Here is a 24,624-nt window from a genome sequence, read left to right on the forward strand (position 1 = left end):
GTTTCACGTACCCCAATGCGATTACGTCTCCGATACAACCCACCCAATCTTATTTTCCAGCACGCTGTTTTCTTTTCTTTCTCTCTTTCTCTCATGGCTTTTAACTTTGCATATTCGACAATGTGAGTGACACCGCTGCCACGTAGGTGTGCCATGTATTGAAGTCGAAGGACGTAGTAAAAGGAAACGGTTTTTTAGTGCAAGAAAGCTGCGCCATAGTCAGGAGAGAGAGAGAGAGAATAAACTTTATTCAAGAACCCCTGCCCAGGAGGAACGCCGTTCACCTACGAGTGTGCTCTTCATGTGTGTGCGTGCGTGCGTGCGTGCGATTTCTTTTTTTAGATTCACGAGCCTCGTCAGTTGCGTGACGTCACCTTACCGATAGTATCGATGTCTTCGCGACTGTTGCTGCTTCAGTAGGCTGCACCGCTTCCACCGACCATGTCATTTCTCTCTACTGTTCGCGTCGCCGTCTTTACTACGTATACACAAGAAGCGCGAGTGACATTGCACGGAAGTTGTTGGTCCGCAAGCACGCGCGCGTGCGAAGTGTTCTCGCTTGCTCCGTTGACAACTAGTCCCAAGGCGCTGCGTTCGCTTTCGGTGGAAATCTCGACTATACGACGCGTAGAGCGTCACGCACCTAGGAACGCGTGTAATACCTTCAGCCACGCGATCGGGATGTCGGCGATCTCCTCGCGGGTGTCATCACGCCCTTTCGCATATAGTGACGAGGGCTTCCCTGCGCACGGCGCCTGAAATCACGTCACGCCTATCTGCACGGACGCCAGAAACTGCGAATAATGTTGCGTACGTGAAGCTCCCGCGAGACTATAACGCGTACAGTGGCACGGTGTTTCTCGTTCCAGCATCTCTGTTTCGGGGCACAATAGGAAGCGATGATCCCCCAGTGCTTTCTCCTCAAGTCACTCCAGCAGCGGCAGCAGCCGTAGGCCCGGAAACGCTCGATGGGAAGTTACAGTGTGACAACGCGCCGCGCAAGGCTAGGACTTTTTATATTGCTACACAGTCAGGCCTTAGGAGCAGACGCATTGAGCAGCATACAGGACACAGCGCATAAACATAATGGACAACAACAAATAGCTGATGCATTCATCTACATCAACGAAAAACGTAATTCTAGACGTTTAAGCGCACCACTCGCAGCGCAGCTAGCGCGCATGCTCAATAGGGAGGACTGTGGTTACCTTCTCCGCTGATGGTGCCCCCGTTTTAAATAGCTGAAGATTGCAAGCCCTCCATCAACGTAGCATTTTCTCGTCAATGCTGTTCGCGGAGGTTGCGTATACTTAACTTATTTTTCCCAATAGCCACAGCAGATTACCTGTGCCTGTGAATGCATGGTCGCTTTACCACAATCTACAAGTACGCTAGAAAGCTTGAACAGTCAAGTTCTTCGACGTTCCTTCTGTCTTTGGCAAACTGTAATCCAGTTTTAACGCGTATCTGTCCGCCACGCAACGGATGGTCTCCAGGAGGGAGGGGGCAAGTGGGGCGAAAGGTAAGGAGGGTAACCAAATGGGAATACATGATTTGTTACTCTGCATAGGGAATAAAAATGTGGATAAAATGTAAAAGAAGAGAGATGTAATGCTTGTGATGCTTGGTCCGCCGCACCATTCAATATACACGGTGTTTCAGCGAAAACTTTCAAAATTTCTCAAGAATTGCCTGTGGCAGATAGCGCAATACTATTCTAGTATGAGCTGGTGTAGCTACTCAAAGAGGCGGAAATCTTGCACGAAAAATTGAAATGCATAAGGACTAAATAACGAAAATTCATTAATTAAGTTTTTAACTAATGGTCTTATGACAGATATTGCAATTTACGAATTCTAGCGGGTGAGACTACAAGGCATATCCACTTGAAGATAATTGTGTGGATGACACCATTTACGAGACATGCGCCGTCAAACTAGCGGTAAAATGCACTGTCGTACCACTTACTTTCTAACAAAATGTCATTTTATACATTGAAGCGCAAAAGTAACTGGAAGGCCAATGCATTTCTCCGCAAAGTTCGGGAATTAATATTTCTAAACTGGCGTCATCCTGTGGATTCGTTCCAAGTGCATCCATCGCCTTGCGAACTCCCCAGATAGAATTTGTGAGTTGGAATTTGCGCCATACTTTAATTAGTTAGAAAGTTAATTATGTTATTTTGTTAATGAGTCAATTGTGCATTTCAATTTCTTTGCGCCAGTAATGTCCGCCTCTTCGAGTAGACCAGTTCATGGACTAGAATTATGCTATTTGCCACAGGGAACGTTAAAAAATGTTTGAAAGTGTTTGCTGAAACACACGGTACACATATAGCCATTGACTACGAAGATGCCTACACTGATTTGCATGACAGTGAGGTGTGAATGTGGGATATAATGAAAAATTATAAGGGAAACCCAGTGAGACCAAACGCTGGATCAATGCCCCGTGGAGCCTTCATCCAACTTTCCCAAATAGCGGTCTCGGTATACACTGCAATGCTAATAGGCGCAGTGAAACGTGTGTGCGTCGGTGCAACTATCCTGCTCTTCACCCGTTCAGAGAACTGCTCCCTTTCTTTCCGCGTCTTCTCGACCCCGTATTCCGCTTCGTGTCACAAGCTTCGCTTAACACTTTTGGCATGCCGCTTCATGTCTACCGGTTGCAGAGGAGCGGGCACCTGGCCGACCGCATGTCGGATGAACCCAGCCACACTTTGGTTGACATGTGCGATACTGTTACACAGCGATCCGTATACAGAAGAACGCGGTGATCGACAGAGGAGTGAAGATTGCGATTGTGCGGGACGGCTGCGCGTGTACCGCTTCAGCCACCTTGCCTTTCCTTTCCCTGTAAAAAGTTGTGTAATCCTATAAAGTCAATAGAGTTACTCCAAGCCCACTCCCCTATTGCGGCGATGCATGCATTCGGTTATTCGGCTACATTCAGAAGGCGTCGCATGGCATGGCAGCCGCAACGCCATCTCTTGGGCGCTTTGCAATCTAGCCGCTGTAGACGGTCTATGCTGATGTGTCTTTGTTGAGACAAGCCACGGGGTATATTTTATTAGTTAGTTGCTCGCTGCAGGAATATCTGTCGAAATGCTTGCTTTCCCTTCGTAGAATGGGCAAAAAAATATTACTCACAGGAACGTGATGCCATCAGCGCCCTTGAACGTGTCGTCTGGAAGCCACTCCAAACCGTTGTGCTCGAGATGCCTGGAAGAAACAGTGCCCATGAAGCTAAATGCAACCTGAAGATCCTTCTGGGAAAGAAAAGGCATCTTATCAGCAATTTATTTGAAACACAGCAGGAATACTGCACACAGCGCTTAAGCACCCATAATCGGATTGGCGCAGCTAACCACGCAATTATACCTCTATTCAGGGCAGAAGAGAATTCATAACAAGGGTATGCTAGCCAAGAAGTATTATTACTACTACTATTATTATTAGTAGAGTAGTAGTAGTAGTATAAGTAGTAGTAGTAGTAGTAGTAGTAGTAGTAGTAGTAGTAGTAGTAGTAGTAGTGTTGGTGGAGGCGCTGGTGAAACTTGTTGTTGTTATCTCACGCCATATTATTAATAAAATATAACATTTGGGCTACATATGCACAACAGCATCTGTCTGATTCTGATACGTATTCATTGCCGCATAGAAATCACAGATTTTTTTTAAGTACGCCAAGAAACGCGTGATTCATTTTAAATGCAGAAAGGTCGGAATGTGGGCTACATTAGAGCCGACTAAGCCAAGATCCCAAAATTGTCGCTAAAGCAACAATAAAAAGTAAAAGCAACAAGAAAATATCAAGAAGCTGTAAACCCACTGGTGCCTGATAGATCTTACTTCCACGCGTCGCCCAAAAAGAAGAAATCAATAAAAATTCGGCTTTGATGTTCCTGAATTCCTGCGAATAGCTGAGATGAACGACAGTAAAAGTTAGTGTAGTGGTTCTTCCCGCAACATCCCCGCGATATCCAATAAAACGCTATAACGAAAGCGCCACTCAAAGTATATCGTCACTGCCATTGTCTCGAGTAATCAATGATCTCACACTTCAATTGACCTGTTTTTCTCTATTTGAAGGAACCGTCAACCCCACAGTAAAAATGAAATAACTTTATACGTGCAAGAAAAGAGAATCCGCCCAACTTGCCGGCCGGGGATAGCTAAATCAAGATTGACTGCATGATGATAAGGTCACCGCTATTATTCGTCGTGCTTCACATCACCGAGCCCAGAGGTACCTACTCGCTAAAACTGCCCCTCTCTCTCTCTCTCTCTCTCTACATATATATATATATATATACATATATATATATATATCTTTAATTACCTACGCTGCGAGCTCACTGTGGGTGCTCCTTTCCAACAAGCACTTCATTTGCATACAGAGAAAAAAGAAGAAAAAAGAGAAAGAAAGGCTGTACATCAATGCAAACAGAGCAAAGGCGTTGCAAGCGCAACCAATCAACACGCGCTATAACCACTCGTTTAATAGATAAAACAACAACTTAGGAAGGGAAGAAGGACAAAGGGCGCATCCAAACACGCATTATCCCAGGAACTCCAGTAGAACTAGAACGGGCGCCCAAGTCGAGGGAACCGCTGCGGAATCGACAAGGACTTCGGAGGTCCTCGACCTGATGGAAATGAAGACAAACGACTGTTTGCGACGTGTCAAATGGGCACTGCGCAGCCAAGCGTCATGGCGACGCGGCGGGCGACTACGATCACACGCGGTCTCAGTTTCTCTCGCATTCTCTCTCTCTCTCTCTCTTTGTTTTTTCTATGGGAAGAGACGATATGAGCAAGCACCCTCTGGCGGCTGAAGAAGAAGAACCAAGGAATAAAAATAAAGCAACGAAATCGCGCCCACTGCCGGCAGGAGAAACCATCTCGCGAATCCTTTATCAGCATCACACTTCTCCCGGCCGTGCAAGTCCTTCCTGTAACGGCTCTCGAACGCACTCCGGCCACGGATCAACAGGACGCGGGACGACAGCAAGATGAAGCAGCGAGCCCCTGGCCAAGTAATAAACGGCAATGATAAAGACAATACAAAGTTGTCGCACAGAAGCTACGTTTTCTCCCATACTGTGGCTACAAGAGGAACGACAGAAAAACAAATAACTATAGTGCGCCACAGACAGTGAAAACGTCGAGAATACTGCTGTTTAGATTTTCCTTTTATCTGACGCGCCTGTTCCAGGGAATGGTATCCGTCCTCGGCTAATCGAAATGCTGGCGGCGAAAGTGTGCAAGAGAGCGAGTGGGTGTGGCTGAGAGTGTGGACAAAGAAAGCTGATAAACACAAGTAGAGCCCAGAAAGCACGTGCCCTGGATCATGACTCGCAGTAAGTCATTGCCACGGCAGCAGAAAGGTCGCGACGGGAGGGGGGTGAATGACCAACAAATGCACTTGTCTTGTTCCGGCAGCCCGGGATTTGCGGATTCTTATACCTTCTCTGCAGCGACTGTACGGACATCATGCGGAGGGCTAAGCTCTTTCCGTGCCTCCGCTAAGCACACAACCATTCTAACGGTCTTTTATTTGTTTATCCACAGCCTCGGTTTCAAGTGATTTCAGCAATCTTCTGACTTGCGCCTCGATTCAAGCGTGGGAACAAGTGGAAACTGAAGGAGCGCTTAATTTCGAAGTTTAGGGCAAAGCCCGAAGCTCGCCTCCTCAATGCAGATTTTCCGTCAAGTGTCGTACCGATATTTTCCTTTCCAGTATGCACCTGAAGGCTTAAAAGCGCACGCGTAGAATGGCCTCTTCTGTATTTAATTGGTTCAGTTCGAGGGATCTCGCTGAAAGTTTTCTAGGTTCGCTGTCTCTTACAAAGTTCTGTTTCACTTCAGGTTGCATAAAATCGGTGTTGCTTGGTTATCCGCGCAAGTTACATTGATTTCGTCAATTTGAATGAACGTGCTAGGAAATGTTTGCCGCTATCTGTTAGAGCCCGAACGAGCCCTTGTAGTTCCAGACACAAACGAGAGAGAGAGAGAGAGAGAGAGAGAGAGAGAGGGAATGTTGACTTGAAATTGTTACTATTCTTGACAGTACTTGTTACTGCTTGTTACTGGATACTATTCCGCGTGCTGCGTGATAATTTCACGTGTCACCAAGGCTCAGTAGGAAAGAAGGCCCATGTCTTCACCGCATCGTACTCAGTGCTTTTTACAACTACCTTCTGTACTAAATTTAGTGGACGTACTCATCAACGTTCCTAGGGGCTTGAAACATGTTCCATGTGACTGCTGCCGTTATTGCGAGAGGAGCAATCTCTGAAGGCCATGCTACGCTTGCAGAGCGACTCAAGCTTAGAGCTGCTGCACATTCTCGGCCTCACGCGACGATATATGAGAGTTTCTTGACTTTCAAAGAGTTAAGAACGTTACCCGAACAGTGCGAATAGCTTAATTATTTTCTTTATGTGCGTGCCTGTGGTTGACATAGTAGATGTATTCGCGTGATCATAGTGTGTCCGTGTACGCCTTTAGCATAATATTTAACGCTAATCCAAGCACCTGCTCCCTATTTCCTACCGCTCGTAAGAGCTTTCAGCAGATGAGCGAGAATTTTCGTGATTTACTATCATTGCGAACCATTATTTGGATTGATCCCTGGGTTTGTTCTCGCGTCCGGCCGGCTAGTTCCGTTTACTTTTGACCACTAACGCAGTGGCAAGTGAGCGTAAACTTGTTTTGAGTAATCAAGCAATAAATGACTAGATAAAACCTGCACACATAATGTCGGCAATAGGCATCACTAAATCACACAGACATCCTAATATATAGTGCGCAGTAATCCTCGTACAGTTTTGTACGATATCGGTAGGAGTAAACATTTGCACACGCAAAATCTTCCGAATTGTCTCCTGTCTGAATTTCCTGCGAGCATCACCTGGTTGTGGAGGGGGCGCTCTAGTCTTGTCTTGTGCTGGCTCTTACCCACTGGGGCACTGGCGAAGAAGCCGGTGGTGGCGCTTCCGAGTGGTAAAGTGCAGAAACACGGGTATTTCTTCTTCCTCCTTTCTTGTCCTGCCTTTCGTACTTAAAAGATAGCCTCATTAAAGTTCGTTCACCTCGGTGCTGGCATATGGGTAAGTTGTATAGCGTGGCGTCAGCCAATCATAGCAGCCAACGACGTGATCGCGCTCTGCGGGAGCAACATTTTTCTCTGCCGTAGCATATCCAGAGCAGCAGAGAAGGTAAAGCATCTGCCACTCTGTGGGACCGGAGTTCGATACTGCGCGGGGCACTGTCGCATATCTTTTTTTCCCTCTATAGGCTTCTCGCAAAGTAATCTGGAATTTCAGCGACTGACACCCGTAGACTAGCGGTGGACATCAAAACGACTAGGCGAGCGTGCCCACAACAGCGATCGCTGTAAAATTATTCCTGCACGGCTGACCGGAATCGTGAACAGGTTCGTCTGCATAGTTATAAAAAAAAATTATGCGGTTTTACGTGTCAAAACCACGATCTGATTATGAGGCACGCCGTATTGGGGGACTCCGGAATAATTTAGATCACTTGGGGTTCTTTAACGCACACTGAATTCTAAGTGTACGGGTGTTTTCGTATTTTGCTTCCATCGAAATGCGACAGCCGTGGCCGGGATTTGAACTCGAGACCTTGAGCTTGGCAGCCCAACAACATAGCCACTAAGCAACCACGGCGAGTTGCTTAGTTATTATCGATTTCTTCTTAATTTTGGTCGCTTGATCATTGTGAGACTCCCACCTTACTTTGTGTGTGTTTTTTGTTATTTTTTATATATTGCTCTCTTTCTCTGTGCGTAGTTTTCTTTATCGTTCTGTCTCCCCTTACCCCTTCCCCAGTGCAGGGTAGAAAACTGGATATCTCTCTCCCGGTAAGCATCCCTGCGTTTCGCACCTCATTAATCTCTCTGTCGCTCTTTCTCTCCAACAATTTTGGACTGCGTCTTTCCCCCTCGACTTTTCCACTATGGCCTTCCGATAAGGAGTGAGGAAAACTTGCATATCAGAAGCTTGCACTGTCGTATTAACATTGTGAGTTTTCTAAAGTTCTGAAACAATGTGTAGAATAAGCAACCGATTCTAAAGTGTCCGAAGATATACATGTAATTAATTGGTTAGTTAGTTAGTTAGTTAGTTAGTTAGTTAGTTAGTTAGTTAGTTAGTTAGTTAGTTAGTTAGTTAGTTAGTTAGTTAGTTAGTTAGTTAGTTAGTTAGTTAGTTAGTTAGTTAGTTAGTTAGTTAGTTAGTTAGTTAGTTAGTTAGTTAGTTAGTTAGTTAGTTAGTTAGTTAGTTAGTTAGTTAGTTAGTTAGTTAGTTAGTTAGTTAGTTAGTTAGTGTGCAAGTAGTAAACTGCAAACCAGGAGAGGTTGAGCTAAACGTGTTTTGCAACAGTCGACGATGTCCCGCCTCCCCCTCGGAACTTCAAGCACACGCACTTGCAGCATAAGACGTGCAAAAGTTAATTACATTGTGATTTACAGAGCAATATTTAAGTTTCTTATATTTACAAATTTTTGCGCACAACGTCTCGGCAAAAGTCTCTGAATAAGCTCTAGTAAAGCGTGCGTCGCTACATTCAATCGTTTCCCTTCATTACTGAGAACGGGAACGATATGAAGAATTAAATCAGTTCAATCGCGCTTTTGGGGCACGTCGTACAAAGCGTCGGCGCTCGCCGAGCTTCCGTCTTCGCGACGTCTGTAATTCGTACATTGCAGCCGACGCGGCGCAGTTTTTCTTCACTAACGATCACAGCGACGACAGTGCTACATGCCGCTCCGTGACAGAGCGTCCGAGAATCGAGCTGGCTGGGGACACGGACAGACAGCATCCAATTACGAGGTGCCCCGGACAAGAGCGATATATACTCACAGTTCTCTCAGGCCCGGGAAGTCGGCGAAAGCGGCCACGTCAAGGGACGTCAAGTTGTTTCGGCTCAGATCTCTGCGACACAAGAAGAGGAGGGGGTAGAAAAGCGACAGTTAGCGCCATTGCTGTGCGACAGTTGGCGTCTCGCCAGACCGATTGCAAAACAGCGCTGGTTACGAAGGAGTAGACATGCGCTCGCGCAGTGCTCGGCTGCTTCCTTCTCCGAAATGCATTTGAAAAGACCGGGCACGCTTAACCTTTTTGAAAAAGAAAAAGATAAAAATGAATTTTTAGTTTACTTCGCCTCTTTCGCACCATGTTGTCTCCTTTTTTTTTTTCTTTCTTCCTCGATTTATATTGTTGTTGTTTAGATGGAGATGGATGGGAAGGTAGGCTACGTTGGAGCCGGCTATGCCAAAATCCCAAATATATTGCTCAAGGAAAAACCAAAGCGAAAGAAAGAAGAAAATATCAAAAAGCGCGACACATACACCAACACAAGCGCACAGAACTTGTCTCATCTACGGCCACCAGCACAGAAAGCACGCTGTCTGTCTGTCTGTCCGTCCGCCCGTCCGTCCGTCCGTCCGTCCGTCTGTCCGTCTGTCTGTCTGTCTGTCTGTCTGTCTGTCTGTCTGTCTGTCTGTCTGTCTGTCTGTCTGTCTGTCTGTCTGTCTGTCTGTCCGTCCGTCCGTCCCTCCCTCTGCTTGTGTGCGTGTTTGTTTGTTTGTTTGTTTGTTTGTTTGTTTGTTTGTTTGTTTGTTTTTTTGTTTGTTTGTTTGTTTGTTTGTTTGAGGGGTTGAGGCTCCCTTTCATATCTTTTCTTCTTTCAACAAAACTGAAGAATCAAGCTGAAACAATTTGTATAAATATATCAGCTACTGCAAAATTCGTAACCAACTACAGAAAGAGAGAGAGGAGGAAAGATAAACTAGGAAGTGCTTTGAGAAATGAGTTAACAGAGGTTTTTCGCTTCCCCAGTGCAAGCTGCACGTTAGTCGAAATAGCTCGAACGAAAATAAAAGAGAAGCGGAAGGCATTAATCTCACAATTGGCAGAACGTGATCATTTTGTGCGCTGTTTCCGGCGGCGCCTGCATATATAGTTGAAAAATGGGCGACACTCGGTGGAGGGAAGCGCGGTTTCTGTATGGCGGGACGAAAACGATATTATGATACGACAAAAACCCGCACAGTATAGGTGGTGTCCAAAACTCAACAACTATGACGCGTTTCCCACTTTGAAAATCACTTCCGCCGCATGCAACCAGCCAAAGCATAGCCTTCAAGATCTGCATATCCAGAGGTAACGACAGGGGCGTGGACTTGGATACCACCTACTGTAGGACACTAAAGTATAAAGGTGGGAAAAAGCAGCGCCATCTCGCCGCAGTGAGCGTAGCCGCTTTTCAGCAAATAAAAACAAATAACGTATTAATGGACGTTAGGAAAACTTGCGCTTTTCTTTTCAGAAAGAAACAGCGATAACAACAATGAAACATGTATGGTCCAATCGTGTGTTCGTAAACTAGGTGACGTCGAGAAAGAGAGAGAGAGCAGAACGATTAATGTAAAGGAAGGCAGAGAGGTAGACCTGAGCTATGTTCTTCTGCATTATTGTCAGTAGCAGTATGGGCGAGCGCTAGAAAAAGTGAAGAAAGGTAAATTTTTACGGAATAATAAATAGCTGGCTAAAAAAGAAAGGAGCAAAGCCTACAGGCACAGACGCGTGTACGTGATGACAAGTGCCATTCATCGCTACAAAGTGTACGAGCATCTAGGGCAGCAATATACAGACTTCGAAATACGTATTAAACAAAGGATGAAATGTACATATTTAAGCTTGCCGACTAAAAGTGTACAACATGGTAGTGTAGCAAGGCCGATTGAAGGCACTGTCACGTCCCCCTATTTGCTATATGCAGCGCACGGGACAGCCGCCACTTCGTGCCATAGGGATGACCGACAGTATGCCAAAAACTAACATGAAAGGATTAAAAACAGAAAGAACAAAACTGGGAAGGTCATTGACCTCAGCAATACGCTTCCGCTTTCTTCTTCTTCGTATTTTTTTTTTATTTTCTTATAATTTTTAATCTCGTCTTTCTCAAACCGTCTCTGTTTTTCGTCGCACACGCAAAGCCACTCCGTCACACGAAGCGTGTTCACACGATCCCCCGAACGATCAAATTTATCCGCCTCGAAATAGAGAGGGTTTACATAGGGGGCCCCCGCACGTCCTGGGGCCGCAAAGTACACCATGTGTATGCAAGTCAAAGAAGGGCAGCGCCGTATCTCGTTCACGCGGCACACCGTGCTCGGCGGCGGCGAGCGCTTCAAGGACACGCACGATCAATCACACTCAAAGAGGCGGGAAGGTGTCGAGACGTGCTTGAGCCGTCGGTCGAGAGCGCGACGTGCGGCCACGAGTAACCCGGCCCAGCAGGCTCTCGGCATTCAGGGGGACAACGATATGGACCACGGATGGTTCAGGCGCCGCGTCACGCGGTGATGGGGTCCACGTATGTCGCCTCCGGGAAGCCGCTTCATATTTATTGGCTGCTCAAGTGCCGCGCCCAGACATCTTATCCTATAGAGCGTCTTCGAGACGAGCTCCTCCACATCGACTCTGGTTGCGGAAAGTCATACATAGAAAGAAATACGTTGAGAAGAAAATACCTCCTGGCTCTTTTTCAAGAAGCGACTGTACATACGGAATGGGATTTCGCATTGATGGAGTGTGATGATTTATTGATGGATGCTGCGGGCATTGGTCCGTCGCGCTTTCAGTGCCTATGTCAGGACCAAAAATAAATCGAGGACGGAATGGTTTTCGGCAATGGCACTTGCGAGTTTGATACGTTGAGCGCGGCGTCCACGCCACTTGCGATAGAGATAACGCTGCACGGTTCAGCGTATAGTGCTTCGTTTTCCTCTTCGTATCTTAGACCGTACTCGATTCTCTCTTTACATAATCTCGCGACGGGAGATAAAGACAGCTAATAACAGCTGATAATCTATCCAGAACCTCGCAAGTATCCGCTGCCCGTTTTACTCTACGCAATTCTTCACAATCCAGCACAATGATACTAAAAATGATCACAAATCTCTTTAAGAGGTGTGGGAACGTTCAGTGGGCTTTCCCACTGAAGAGAATGCAGGGAATGCTCGGTGGACTTTCTGTGTTATTACTAAATAACACGGAAAGGCATGAAGGGACAATCTTGGAAGAGCTATGAAGAAAACTTCAAAGATAAAAAGGAAAGCTATAAGGAAGCAGAAAATGCATGAGATGCAACAGCTCTTTGGAGAACAGATAGGCGAAGGAAAGAACTGTGATCATTCTTCAACAGATGACAGACATCTGGGAGAACAGACTATAGAAGCTGGAGCCACATCCCTCTCAGCCTGGGGACAGTTTTCCAGGACAAAAGCGCTGTACCACTTGCCTACGAGTTCAATGTCACTGAAACAAGCGAGAAAGCGAGAGACGATCTTTTTTTTTTGTGTGTGTGTGTGGCAGGAGCCGCACCGGCAGGATAGAGGTTGCACTCACTTGCCAATTGCTCAAACATATTTCGTCGCCCTATTTCTATTTTCCTCTCATTCTTTCTCTCTCTCTCTCTCTCTCTCTCTCTCTCTCTCTCTCTCTCTCTCTCTCTCTCTCTCTCTCTCTCTCTCTCTCTCTCTCTCTCTCGCTCTCTCACTCCATGTCCCAATATACAGTGTTCCACGTCACCAGATGCACCATGTCACTGAATGCAGTGTTCTACGTCAACTACCCAATTGCAGCATGTTCAGTGCGGTGAAAGCTCGTTCCCTCGCGAATTTACAACGCAGACTGCCTGGCCCCATTTGTACACCTCCTCTAAAACAGCACGATCAAGCTCTCGCTCAACCGTGAGGTTGAAGGTTATTTTGAACGGCAGCGAATTGTCTCTTTCAAAGGCTGGTGGTTATTTAGTACTTTTTTTTTTTTTTGGCGGGGCTAAACTCATGAGTTCGTCTGGTTTCTTGTTACCAGAAAAATTATACCAACAAAGAAAAGTAACTACTCTTCGCGCCGACTTTCCCTGATAGCCACCAGAGCATATGCCCAAAGCATTCACTTATTTGTGTTATATGCTGCACGTATTCACGTTTGCTGACCACCGTGCGCGGCTCTGTCGGTCCGGGGTTCCGAGTGTTTGCCTCGCGTGTCCTCACTTTCAGGGCAGCCGATAAACAGCACAATAACCCGTGGAATTTCTCATCGCAAAAAAAAAAGATAAGGAAGGAACAATATTCAAGAGAACACGAAGAAAAAAGCACGTTTTTGCAATATCGCACAAACGCAATTTTCCGGAGCAGCCCGAAAAGGAAAAAAAAAGACAAGAAAGAAACGCTCTAGAAGTCGTTTCAAGCTTTGTTTATTTATCTAACTTTCACGTTTCGTTAGTAACAAGGAAAGGAGCGTAATGAAAGGTTGGAGCGAGATAACTACGATGTTTCCCACAACTTTGACCAGAAAGTGCATGCGTGCAGAGTAAGCAAGAGCCAACAATACGGAGAGGTCCCCACTGTGGAGTGGGAACGCTAGAAGCGGGAAAAGCGCAACAAGAAACGTCAAAAAAAAAGAAAAAGAAAGACACGGTAAGTCATTTCTCGCACGAAAATGTTTCGATTCAGTACCTCCAGTGGTTGGGCAGACAGGCCACTTGTTTAGCCTTCTTGGCCCGAAAGAAAGAAAATAAGATAAAATGTTGCTGGCGCAGCTTGGCGACAACTCCAGCTTCCGGCTTTCTCTTCCCCCGCAAGTGGAAGGGGAGAATCGGAAGCGGCGCCTGCTTCCTCGCGTTTCCTTTCGCACTTCCGCTTCATCCATCGCTGCTAAGGCGTGCCCTCAGCGAGTCCCTCGTGCCTTTGCACCCCACAGCACGTTTCATTGCCCGTCATTCATTCTTGGCACGCTTTATCGTGGACGTACGTCGTTGGCTCCACGACAAACTCTGACGTCAGTATCAGTGAACAAACGTCTGGGCCAAAAGTACGGTCAAGTTTCTATTACTCCACAGAATTTATTTTTTTAACTACGCTAACTTCGGCGTCACTGTGCGTGGAACTGAGTATCAGATCTGAGCCGACGCAGACACCACTTCGCTATAGTTGGTGGCGACGAACTTTAGTCGACCGGAAAGTCCGCGTGAAAAGTAACTCAAGGTACCCAACAGGATGCTGTTACATGGGGTTGTGTTTCTTAGTTGGACATGACGCGATATCAATGCTACAATAAAAGTGCACGGGAAGGCGCCGTGTTGTGTCACCATCTTCCTTTGTCCTTGTTCCCCAGCCTTGGCGTATAGCATCACTTGGCAGGCTATTGCGCAAAACCGGCTTATGCAAAATTAGATAAGGAAACCAGAGCTCCTCATTTCTAGTGACGTTTATTTCTTCCTGTAAGGCACCACGTATATACACGCTAGCTCAATGTGCTGATTGTATTGTTGGGTAATAAGTGTCATATGGGGACATGTTTGACGTCATAAATGTTTGCAACTTGATATATTGCGAAAGTTGCAGCGTGTAATGCGTTATTTCGACGCTCTTTGGCAAGAACTGGCCCTGGCGCCTTTAATACCCATTGAAAAAGATATGTTACCTCAGGGGTATTTGTTAGTAGTGCGTTTTCGTTTTGCATTTACGTGTTATTTCACATCCGATATTTATGTTCTCTATATAAAGTAACTAAACATCTTCGCAACTCAACACGGTCCCTATGCTTCCACAGTTCGCTTCCATCTTCGTTGGACAGTAGTTCCAAGAATACACCGCCTACAGGCTCAACCTAACACTTGGATTTGTTGAACATGTGCGAGGATTTCAAGGGAGAGCAGGCATCTCCTGTAGATTGAAGGTACAGATGCCGTCACAGTAATTGTAGAATGTTCTGCTTAGGTGTTGTACGAGCGTCTTATAACCGACATATTCGCAGCGACGTGTGCGCCAAGGTACCGCGTTCGAGGCCTTGGCCCGCTCATGGTGGCCCGTGTGGTCCGCCAGCTCCGTTTCCTTTTTTATTTTCTTCATTTTTTTTTTTGGTCGCCTATGGTTAACACGATACAAGCGATTCAGGCCGAAGGTCGTAGTGCAACTTTTGAAGGCAAACTTAATAACACCTACGGAGAGACAAGTCCTTGCCTAAATTTATTTCAACCCAAAATCCTCTTTTCATTTTGCTTTATATGCTACTTGTCTTAAACTGTGCTTTAACGGAGAGGTAGTGGTTGCGCGCAGTACTTCTGCGAAAGGGAAAGCAATGCACTGGCCAGCACCCGACTATCAAACTTTTCCTTTTGCTTCTATGGTTAAATTAATTTTCTCTCCGAGAACCACTTAATACACATATACAGATGAAACCCGTCCAGCGGCTAGAATGGAAGAGGCGCATTAAGCATAAGCAGCAGCAAACACATCGCCGAGGAGCATCGCAGCAATTTTTTCTGGTCTGTAATCAACGGAGCTGCCCTTATTCCTTTTTCACTTGCTCTCTATTATCAATCTTGTTCCAGAAGAAAAAGGAAAGCAGTTTGACATAGTCAACCCCGACGCCTGCATGTAGCCACGCTTTCGTCCGTAATGCGACTACCTCATTGCGTGCGGTTGCCGCCTTGCAGTGCTGCGGCGATCACAGACCCAAATGTGAACAAACACGAGGCGGGAATAGAATCACGGTGCCCACTCCAGTATACGCTGTGCCCCAGGCGCCAGTGCCGTCGCCGGCAGACGCGCCTCGCTCTGCGCGAAGATTCCGATATTGGCTGGTTCGTCTGGACGCACCGTCTCTACTCCCGCCTCTCCCTTCTTTCTTTTTTCTTGGCTGCCACCACGGGATATTGATTTCGCAGGCAAAGGCTCGCGCACCCGCGTGCTTCTCTTCGTGCTGTCCAGACGGCACGCTCTGCCCGTTCGTCCAAAGATGAAGCAGGCGTATAACGGGTAAGCGCAGGCTTGGAGTGCGGCGCCCCTGATGTTTCGTTTATAACCCGCTTGCCGGAGGAAACGAAAATAGTACTCAGTCTTTGAATGCGGAGAAGGAAAAGCGTACGGAAATACGTGGGCATCGTAAAGTGCGGAGCAGGAAAGAAAGAAATGATGTCAAGATGAAATGAGTAATACGCTCGCTTATGCATCAGGCGATTTTCTTTGGGACGAGTTGCTTGTTCTATTTCATTCTTTCGCTCTCTCTCTCTCCACCTCTCTCTCTCTGTGCGTGTGTGCGTACGTGCGTTCTAACCGCAGTGTATCCCAGCTGTATACACAGAGTGATCAACCGAGCGTTGCAAGCGCGTGCTGCACGAGCATCATGACCTTCGGAACGGCGTGCACCCTAACCCCTCTACTACGCAGGCAGTGTCGCGGCCCGTCCACGTTACATGCGTTGAATAGAATAGAATAGAATTTTAATCCGTAGCAAAGTTGGAAGGATGACCAGGCAAAAACGCAGCAGCTTGCAATTTGTTGTTGTTGTTGTTGTTGTTGTTGTTGTTGTTGTTGTTGTTGTTGTTGTTGTTGTTGTTGTTGTTGTTGTTGTTGTTGTTGTTGTTGTTGTTGTTGTTGTTGTTGTTGTTGTTGTTGTTGTTGTTGTTGTTGTTGTTGTTGTTGTTGTTGTTGTATCTAGACTTGCCCGACGCTTAGCTAAGGTAACCTATCACAACCACGAGTACCACCACTGGCATACTATCGCTAACCCCACATGACCATTTTTGGCAAACCTCTCCCGTTTTCATCAGAAAGATCGTCTCGATCCAAAATACGATCGCACGCTGCGTTATATTAAATCCAGTACACTTCTATCCGAGAGCCCTTCTTGCCTTTTCTCCCAGATATTTGCGGAATGCCATCGGAATTCGCGCGCCAAGCCCTTTCGGACGCTTTCCTTTGCTCGTTCCCTCTCGCGTCGCAAGGACCCGTCACGTTGCAGGCGTTCATTGGCTAAGAAGCAAAAACAACCGCCGTTATCGCAGTTACATAGCCCGTTATTTTCATCCCGTACACGAAAAGCAAAGAGCACCGAAGGGCTGAGGGAGTGAAAAGGGGGGAGGGAGATGCATGTTGGGGAGGACGTGGAGGCGGGCTGTCTGCCAGTGAGATGGGGGCGAAGAAGGGATGTTTTACGACAGCGCGAGCGGGCATTCCATCGGAATTTACGTCACGCGCGTAATTCCCGCTGTCCGCGCTCGCGCCATAACCGTCAGAACGCAGCCTGGCACAATTTATCGACGCCCCGTTCCGGAGCCGCTTGGATCCAAACCCCCCTCCCCCTCCCCTCGCTTGTTGTCTCGGAAATCCACTGACGCGAGTGTTGAAAACCAGGCGCCGGCGCTCTTTGAGAATCATCGCCTCCTTTCTCCTTCGCTCTCTCTCTCTCTCTCTCCCTCTGAGCCTGTCTTTCAGCGACGACCTGCAGCCTGGCGAGTCGCCGATGTCGGAAGGGGGGCTGTTGCTCATGCGGGCGCGATGCGAAGGCATGGAGCTCGAGACTTGGCAAGTTCGAGTTGATCCCGCCCTTTTCTTCGTATGAAGTTACTGCCTTGTTTCTTTGGTAGTGGTTCCTTGCTGGAAGCTACGCCTTGCCGATCAAAACAACGAGCCTCCTTCCGACCTTTGCTGTAGAGAGAAAGAAGCTCAGCTGATCTTGTCAGTGTTTGGCGCACGGTAGAGTGCGTATGTAGTCCGTATTGAGAATAATACCCTTGCGCACTCAATTTTCGCGTGAGCTTTTTCGTCTTGTTTCCTTTAAGCTTTTCTGCTCTGTACGATAGCTTCCAGAAGCCCGGATTATCCCTCGAGGCGCCAAATCCTCAAAGTTTCCCGGGGAAAACGGTGAAATAAGCGACTTAGTTCCAGAGCGTTTTCTTTAATCGGGGAAGTAGTTTTATTTCGCCAGTTCAACAATGCCCTCGCCAAGCTTTTGTTCTTTCAAAAATATTTGCAGAAACCTTATGATGAAGCAGGACGAAAGTGGAAGCGGCCACGTTAGCAAATAACGAAACCGTGCTCTCTTTGTCATTAGGCACGATAGACCATCGTGCCAATACAATGTCGATAACTTCATTTTTTTTATTAAGCAGCGCGTGCCGGGGTATCTGCTACGTGACACGTTTTCTGTACTTGCTTTCGGGAATGTTATACATATTTTTTTTTATGTTAGTGACGACATGCGCGTTGGCCAGCTGGTCATAAATTTCGACAGAGTACCCGAGCACTGCTTCGGGGGGGGGGGGGGGGGGGGGGCGATCATGTTTTCAAGGACTTCCAGACTGAGACTAGGAAGAAGGATAAGTGGCACTCGTGATTAATTATTAGCTACGAGCGCCTAAACTATACGTATGACCGTTAAGCCCAGAATGGGAAGGTTGGACCATGCGCCGATCACACATGCGTTGCCCATATGGCTTCTGGCGTTCCTGTGGTTCCTTATCTTGACCACCTCGAACCAAAATAATCACTGACAACTCCGACATGGGCAATGGCTGAGCTCGCTTATCCTTTCACTGCTTCTGTGCGATTGTTTTCGAAATATTACGGAGAAGAAAAAAAAAACAATTGTTTAGAACCCAAGAAACATAGTAGGTCCTGGCTGGTATTGTAGCCAAAATACTGAGAAATTGAATTACTTGCGCATGTAAAGCACTTCGTCTACAGGAACGCTGCGAAGTAAGCACAAAAACGAAAAACACCGAACCTAAATTGTGGATTTAAAAACTCGCGAAGCGCGTCTCCCCAACGAAGTCCTGACGAGTCTTACAACAGTCAGTTTAGTGCTTATGATTATCAGGCTATAGGAAACATATATAGTATATGCAGTATATATACTATATATAGTATACATACGCATATATAGTAAACAATCAGAGCGCCATATATCCCTATAGCAATCTTAACCCGAAACTCTACTCCTTTCTCTAAAGCATAGTCTAAAACAGCAACTTAGGCCTGCATACACGCTGTCACATCGAATTTTCCTATGTGTTAGGTAAAAAGAGGATTCGCGCCGCACATTTACTGCTAAATGCCTCAAGCTAATTGCACGACAATAAGATGAAATAAGGGTGTGTAATTAAGGAGCAGGACGCGGATATTCCTGCCTGAACTTTGGTTGCGAAAGCACGCACACAACAGATGGCGTCACAGTTGGAGCACGATAACTTTCCATTTTCGCGTTGACTTTCGCGTTTAATCAGCAGGTGATACTGAGCCAATAGCAACAGAGAAGCGAATAACTCCGCGGCTTGGTCTATTCGCTCATCACGTTATCGTCGAAAGGTTCCGTAGTTCGATTTCAGCAAAATCGAATCGAACAAGTTTTAGCACAGATCTAAGATCTCTGTTGTCTTCCAGCCCTTCAGTTAAAAACGCGCGTTCGACCCGCCGCGGTGGCTTAGCGGCTACGGTGTTGCGCTACTAAGCACGAGGTCACGGGATCGGATCCCGGCCGCGGCGGCCGCATTTCGATGGGGCGAAATGCAAAACCGCCCGTGTCGAGTGCATTCGAAGCAGGTTAAAGATGGCCTGGTGATGAAAATTAATACGGAGTCCCCCACTACGCCGTGCCTCATAATCAAATCGCGGCTTTGGCATGCAAAAGCACAGAATTCAATTTAAATATGTGCGTTCGCTAATTCTTCAGCTGATCGCTTCGGTGAGGGCCACAATTTTAAAGCCAGCGCCTGCGTTCAAACGAAACAAAATATGGCAAGAGATTGAGGTCCGCTTTTGCGCGCCACACCGACATTTATTCGCTAAGTCAAGTCACTTATCGAAGCGGAACATCGCGGTGCGAACCCCCCAGTTCCTCTGGGCGGAACAATAAAACTTATTCCCTTAATAACCGCAGAAGTTCGTACGCTTTGTCGACTTCCTGACCAAGAAACCAAACCGCTCTACTTAGCCTGTTTCCCATTACATCTCCCTTCCCCTTTTAACGAACACGGCTACAACGAAAAACACTAAAGGGTGCCGTCACAGTATTCATAAATTCGTTCAGCCCTGTACGAATAAAAAAAAAGAATACACGCGGAGGTCGCGAGCGAGCGGGGTCGGCCGGGGCTATACAGTGGCCGGCAAACCGTGACAGCCCGAGACGAGAAACGACCCGAGACTCGAATTTATAAATTCCCCCCTCGCAGGGGGAGGGTATGCCGTTTGCGAAGCGAGTCGGCCGGACGGACCCCTACGGGCCGCATAGCGGCGGTGAGAAGAGTTATACGAGGGCACTTTATTCCCCTGCATCCAGAGACCCAACCCGTTCCCGGGAGTCGTATAAACGCGTCTATACTGTCTCTCTCTCCTTCACGCTCTCCCTTTGACCCGTCCGTCTCCCGGGTTCTTCTTGGTCGGGCGATTACTCCGCCCAGCGCGAGCTTGTGTAGTTTCTACAGCCGCGCCTCCGTCCGGCGCCAACTGTGTCCGTGTCAGACTGCGGTGCCATACAAGGCGCAGTTAGCACTGCGGGTGGTGGATTTCCGATTTGCAGTTGTCGCGAACGGGGCCGGTACTGCAGCAGTCGCGAGACGTTTCTAAGCAACGACGCATGCAGAAGGGAACATAAGAAACAAGGAAAAAAAAAGGCCGGACATATTTTAAGTAATCAGAGAGGTACAGAGCAACTAATCATTTCCGAATAAAAAATACGTGCGTGCTGTTTGTTCCGAGAATGCAAGCACGAGATGCTTTTGGTAGCCTATGTAGTTTGTAGATATCATCCGTTTATGTAACATATCGATATCATCGCCTTCTTTTTGCGACGCTTGACGGATTCGCATATATTTTTTTTGGCCATTGTATTTATGACCGATGGTGTGTGTAGTTCATCGTTCTTTATTTTAAATTGTTGTTCACCCCCCCCCCCTGCCTCCTCCCCGTCGTCAACATCGGCTTCTATTTATTTGGGACGTTAAAAAAATTGAAAAGCAGGCATCGTCACAGCTGGCTATCCCAAAATACCATATTCTTTACTCAGAGAGAAACGAGAACAGCGACAGCAAAACGAAAAAAAAATGTTGATAAGCACTATCCACACACGAGCACGACACAAAGACACAAAGGGTGTTTCTATACGGACACCAACACCGATAGTACTAACACCTAGGACGTTCACCAATCACAGAGGCGTGAACCACTTCACACAACGTTTCTCACGTATGCGAATATATAGCATCCGTATTTGAACATGGAAACCTGATAGTGGAAAAAAACAACGCGGCCACAGCCTGAATATGTCAGAAAACAAGCACAATTTAAACAAGACAAAACACGTAATGTCACTTGAAGGCCGTCCACGAGGGTGGTCTCCACTAAAGAAGTCGCGATGTGCGCTAACGGCACCCTTCTGCTTATCAGGTCATTCAAGCAGTTCGCTCACTGACGATGCTATGTCAAGGATGTTCAAACGGTCACGCAGATCAACACGCTGTGGCGTGTTGGTCGCATTCATGACACTGTATGATAATACGCTTCGCTGGAGTGTCGACTTTGGCGCTGCTGTCGCAGATGTAGATGTAGACCCTGGATGTTAGCGGCACATACCCACACTGGGGGATTGCCCAAGAACATGGTAGTTAAGTATACCTGTTGTGCTCTTTTTCTCTCTCTCTTGCGCTCGTGTCGTCGCCGTCACTGTCGTCGCCGTCACTGTCGTCGTCGTCGTCGTCGTCGTCGTCGTCGTCGTTGTTGTTGTTGTTGTTGTTGTTGTTGTTGTTCCGTGACGATCGTTCGTTTCCGTCTGGATATTTCGCCTTCTGACACATGAACTATGTTTTGAAGGCAGCAGCAGCTAGGGATACTCCCAGCAGGCGATGCTACGAAATTGTCTACGTACAATGAAAAAGTTATCCCGTTGTACTCAGAAAAAGAGACGCATCTCTATGTACCCTCCCCCCCCCCCCCCCCGCCAGACTTGTTATTTCCTACCGTAAATTTTTCAGCGCCATTTAGTAACAGGGTAGAACCTAACCGTCCTTCCAATCCTTCATTTCACCCAAATAGTACAAACTTCTTATAGCGCTACTTGACTTTGCAGTATTCAGTACGTTAGTATAGTGCGACGCTTTTGATAAGATTTCGAATATTTATCTAACGTCATTGCCTTGAAAGCGTACTCCCTGTGCAAATGAACAGCATCAAAATAATTACGACGAAGCCCATCTCTCGATGACTGTCAAAGGTAATGCTATTAGCATTCAAGCTATGTCACGGCACACACATCGCTGGTCCCGTTTATTTAAAATCCGCAGTAGTAATTCTGAGACTTCCGTTGCTTCGCTTATTTGCGACATACACTGTCACCGGTACCCGCCAATTTTACTATGACGCTCGCTTGCCATAATCGCACATGAATATCGCGGCATGACGACGACGTATTGACGACGTTGTAATGACGAAGAGCGCATGGCACCGGTGCAGTGACTAAGACGGTATGACGGCGAAGGCATTACGACACTGAGGTACGATTCTAAAATGATGAGGATAGTATAACGACGACAGCGCGATGACGATGGCGTGAGGGCAGTTGGATGACGGCGAATGTGTGACAACGAAAGTATGACGACGACCAGATGACGAGGCTGGATTGAAGACGATGGCAAGACCACGACGGCATGATGACCACATAACAATCGCTGTCATGCAGTAATCGCTGCATGACAGCATGACAGACAGACAGCATGACAGCATGACAGCATGGCAGACAGACAGACAGACAGACAGACAGACAGACAGACAGACAGACAGACAGACAGACAGACAGACAGACAGACAGACAGACAGACAGACAGACAGACGGACGGACGGACGGACGGACGGACGGACGGACGGACGGACGGACGGATTTCCACGTTGCTTGACTTCGTAGACGCTGGCAGCTTCGTCGCTTCGTTTTACTTCCATGTGGCTGATAGTGGAAAACATCGTTTCTAATCATAGAAGAAATGTAAAAATTACGACACCAGAAGATATTTTGACCAAAACAGCGAAGAAAGTTCATGTGCTTAACCGTTGTATCACAAGGAATCGCAGCCTCTGCTCGGTGACGCCATCGTTTCTTTCGTTCGGCTTCCAGGAGAAGCGAGAACCCGTTGAGGAGGCACCGGGGAAAACAGTCGCGCCATACCAATCCCGTCTTGGACTTCATCTCCCTTTACGGCACATTTCCTAACATCGATATTCGCCGACATACAATGTTCAGAGCTCGCCGTTGCTTTTATGACGACACAGATAACAAAACATCTCGAGACATCCCAGTGCAATGGATATGTGATGACACCTGCGCGAGCTCGTATACTTTTTTTATGCGTGAGACCATTGCAAGGGAGCACTGCCTCGGTGCGAGGCTTATGTCACTAAATGGTAAGTCTACAACAGCGGCACCAAGGCCAGTGACCAAATACAAGAAGCGCTGATTGCAAACTAGTTCATATCGTGTCGCTCGTCGTCGTCCTCGTATCTGTCTGGCTGTTTCTTTCACCTTGAACCCTCACCAATTCGCGCAATTTTATCTCCATTTTATGACTACAGACGCCCGAAATACGAATGCTTGCGCGAAGTCTATTGGACAACGAACTGAAACAAAGGCAGTCTCCCGGGCTCTTGTGTCATTCAGAATCCTTTTTAGTCGCTCCTTTCCACGTTCCCCCGCTGTAACTGTAAATAATGTCAGCACCTTCCAGCATAAACTTGCTCCGAACTAATGGAGAGCCTCCGAGACACGAAGACGAGCACTCCACTCTTCAAGAGCGTCGGCGCGACGACGCTGTCCGCACCACGGTCCAAGCTGTCCGCCGGCATGCTGCGGTGGGTCGAGAATGCCGCCCGTTGAGCAGCCCCTGTCAACGTCTGCTTGTCTTCTGAATGCCTCGGCGGCAGGAAGAAGCTAATTGGCGCACTGCGCGACTTTGCGTTCGTTCCTTTGCCTTGGCGCGTTCTGCGTCGTACACACGTTCTCCTCGGCTCTCGCTCCCCAGCCTCCGCCCAATCTTCTTTCCCCTACCGACGCGACCCTCTACTCCAGAAATAGATGTCGCGGTCTGTGCGGCCGGAGCCGGAGACGCTTCGACATCATCTCACGCCATGCCTGTGCTCCCCCCCGACTTTCTCCGACCCGGAGATGCCGCGGTTGTCCCTTTCGTCGAAGGTGGTGGGTCCGAAAATTGCGCCATTTTTCTTTGCTATAGACATTCCCGGTATGTCGCCCGCAGAACCTTTGCCGTTTGTATCCTTTAGGTATGGCCTTCCGAAAAAAAATCCCTTCTTGCATGCACTGCAAAACGTGATATTGTATCGTGATCTTTCGAGTTTCTACCCTCAGCTGTGCAACGTATGTTTTAGTATTGAGCATGGCGATGCAATTACATTACCCACAACTCAGATATCTGTGCAAAATCATGTTAAGCGAGGTCATGTTTCGCACAAGTGAAATGTTAAGTATTAAGCTGATTGAGTGAAATCTGAGGTTCCAAAAGAATATCAAAATTTAGACAGCAACGGTAATTTGAACCTTTCTTTTTAATGGCTTATATATCAAGTAAATAGGGACGTTATAGCTACTAAATATACGTTGCACATTTGAGTCCTTCGACCACTTCAAGTGTCGGCTCGGTCACTCACTCGTTCATTCATCTCAGCCAATCACACATTCTTCTGCTCATTCGCTCACTAGAAAAGGGCATATTTATTTTGCGTTCGTCAGTCCGGTGAAGAAACCAT

The 24,624-nt window shown here is 47.2% G+C and overlaps 1 protein-coding gene across 2 annotated transcripts in view; it reads right to left on the minus strand.

Moving 5' to 3' along the window:
- rk (G-protein coupled receptor rickets) overlaps positions 1-24,624 on the minus strand; it is a 185,609-nt gene that overhangs the window by 35,302 nt on the left and 125,683 nt on the right. For both annotated transcript variants that reach the window (XM_072287894.1, XM_072287895.1), the window contains exons 2-3: positions 8,888-8,959; positions 3,150-3,221 (exon numbers count right to left, since the gene is read on the minus strand). In XM_072287894.1, the coding sequence (XP_072143995.1) occupies positions 3,150-3,221; positions 8,888-8,959 (144 nt within the window). The remainder of the gene's footprint in view (positions 1-3,149; positions 3,222-8,887; positions 8,960-24,624) is intronic.

Source organism: Dermacentor andersoni, chromosome 4 (assembly GCF_023375885.2).
Source record: "Dermacentor andersoni chromosome 4, qqDerAnde1_hic_scaffold, whole genome shotgun sequence".
Lineage (NCBI taxonomy): Eukaryota > Metazoa > Arthropoda > Arachnida > Ixodida > Ixodidae > Dermacentor > Dermacentor andersoni.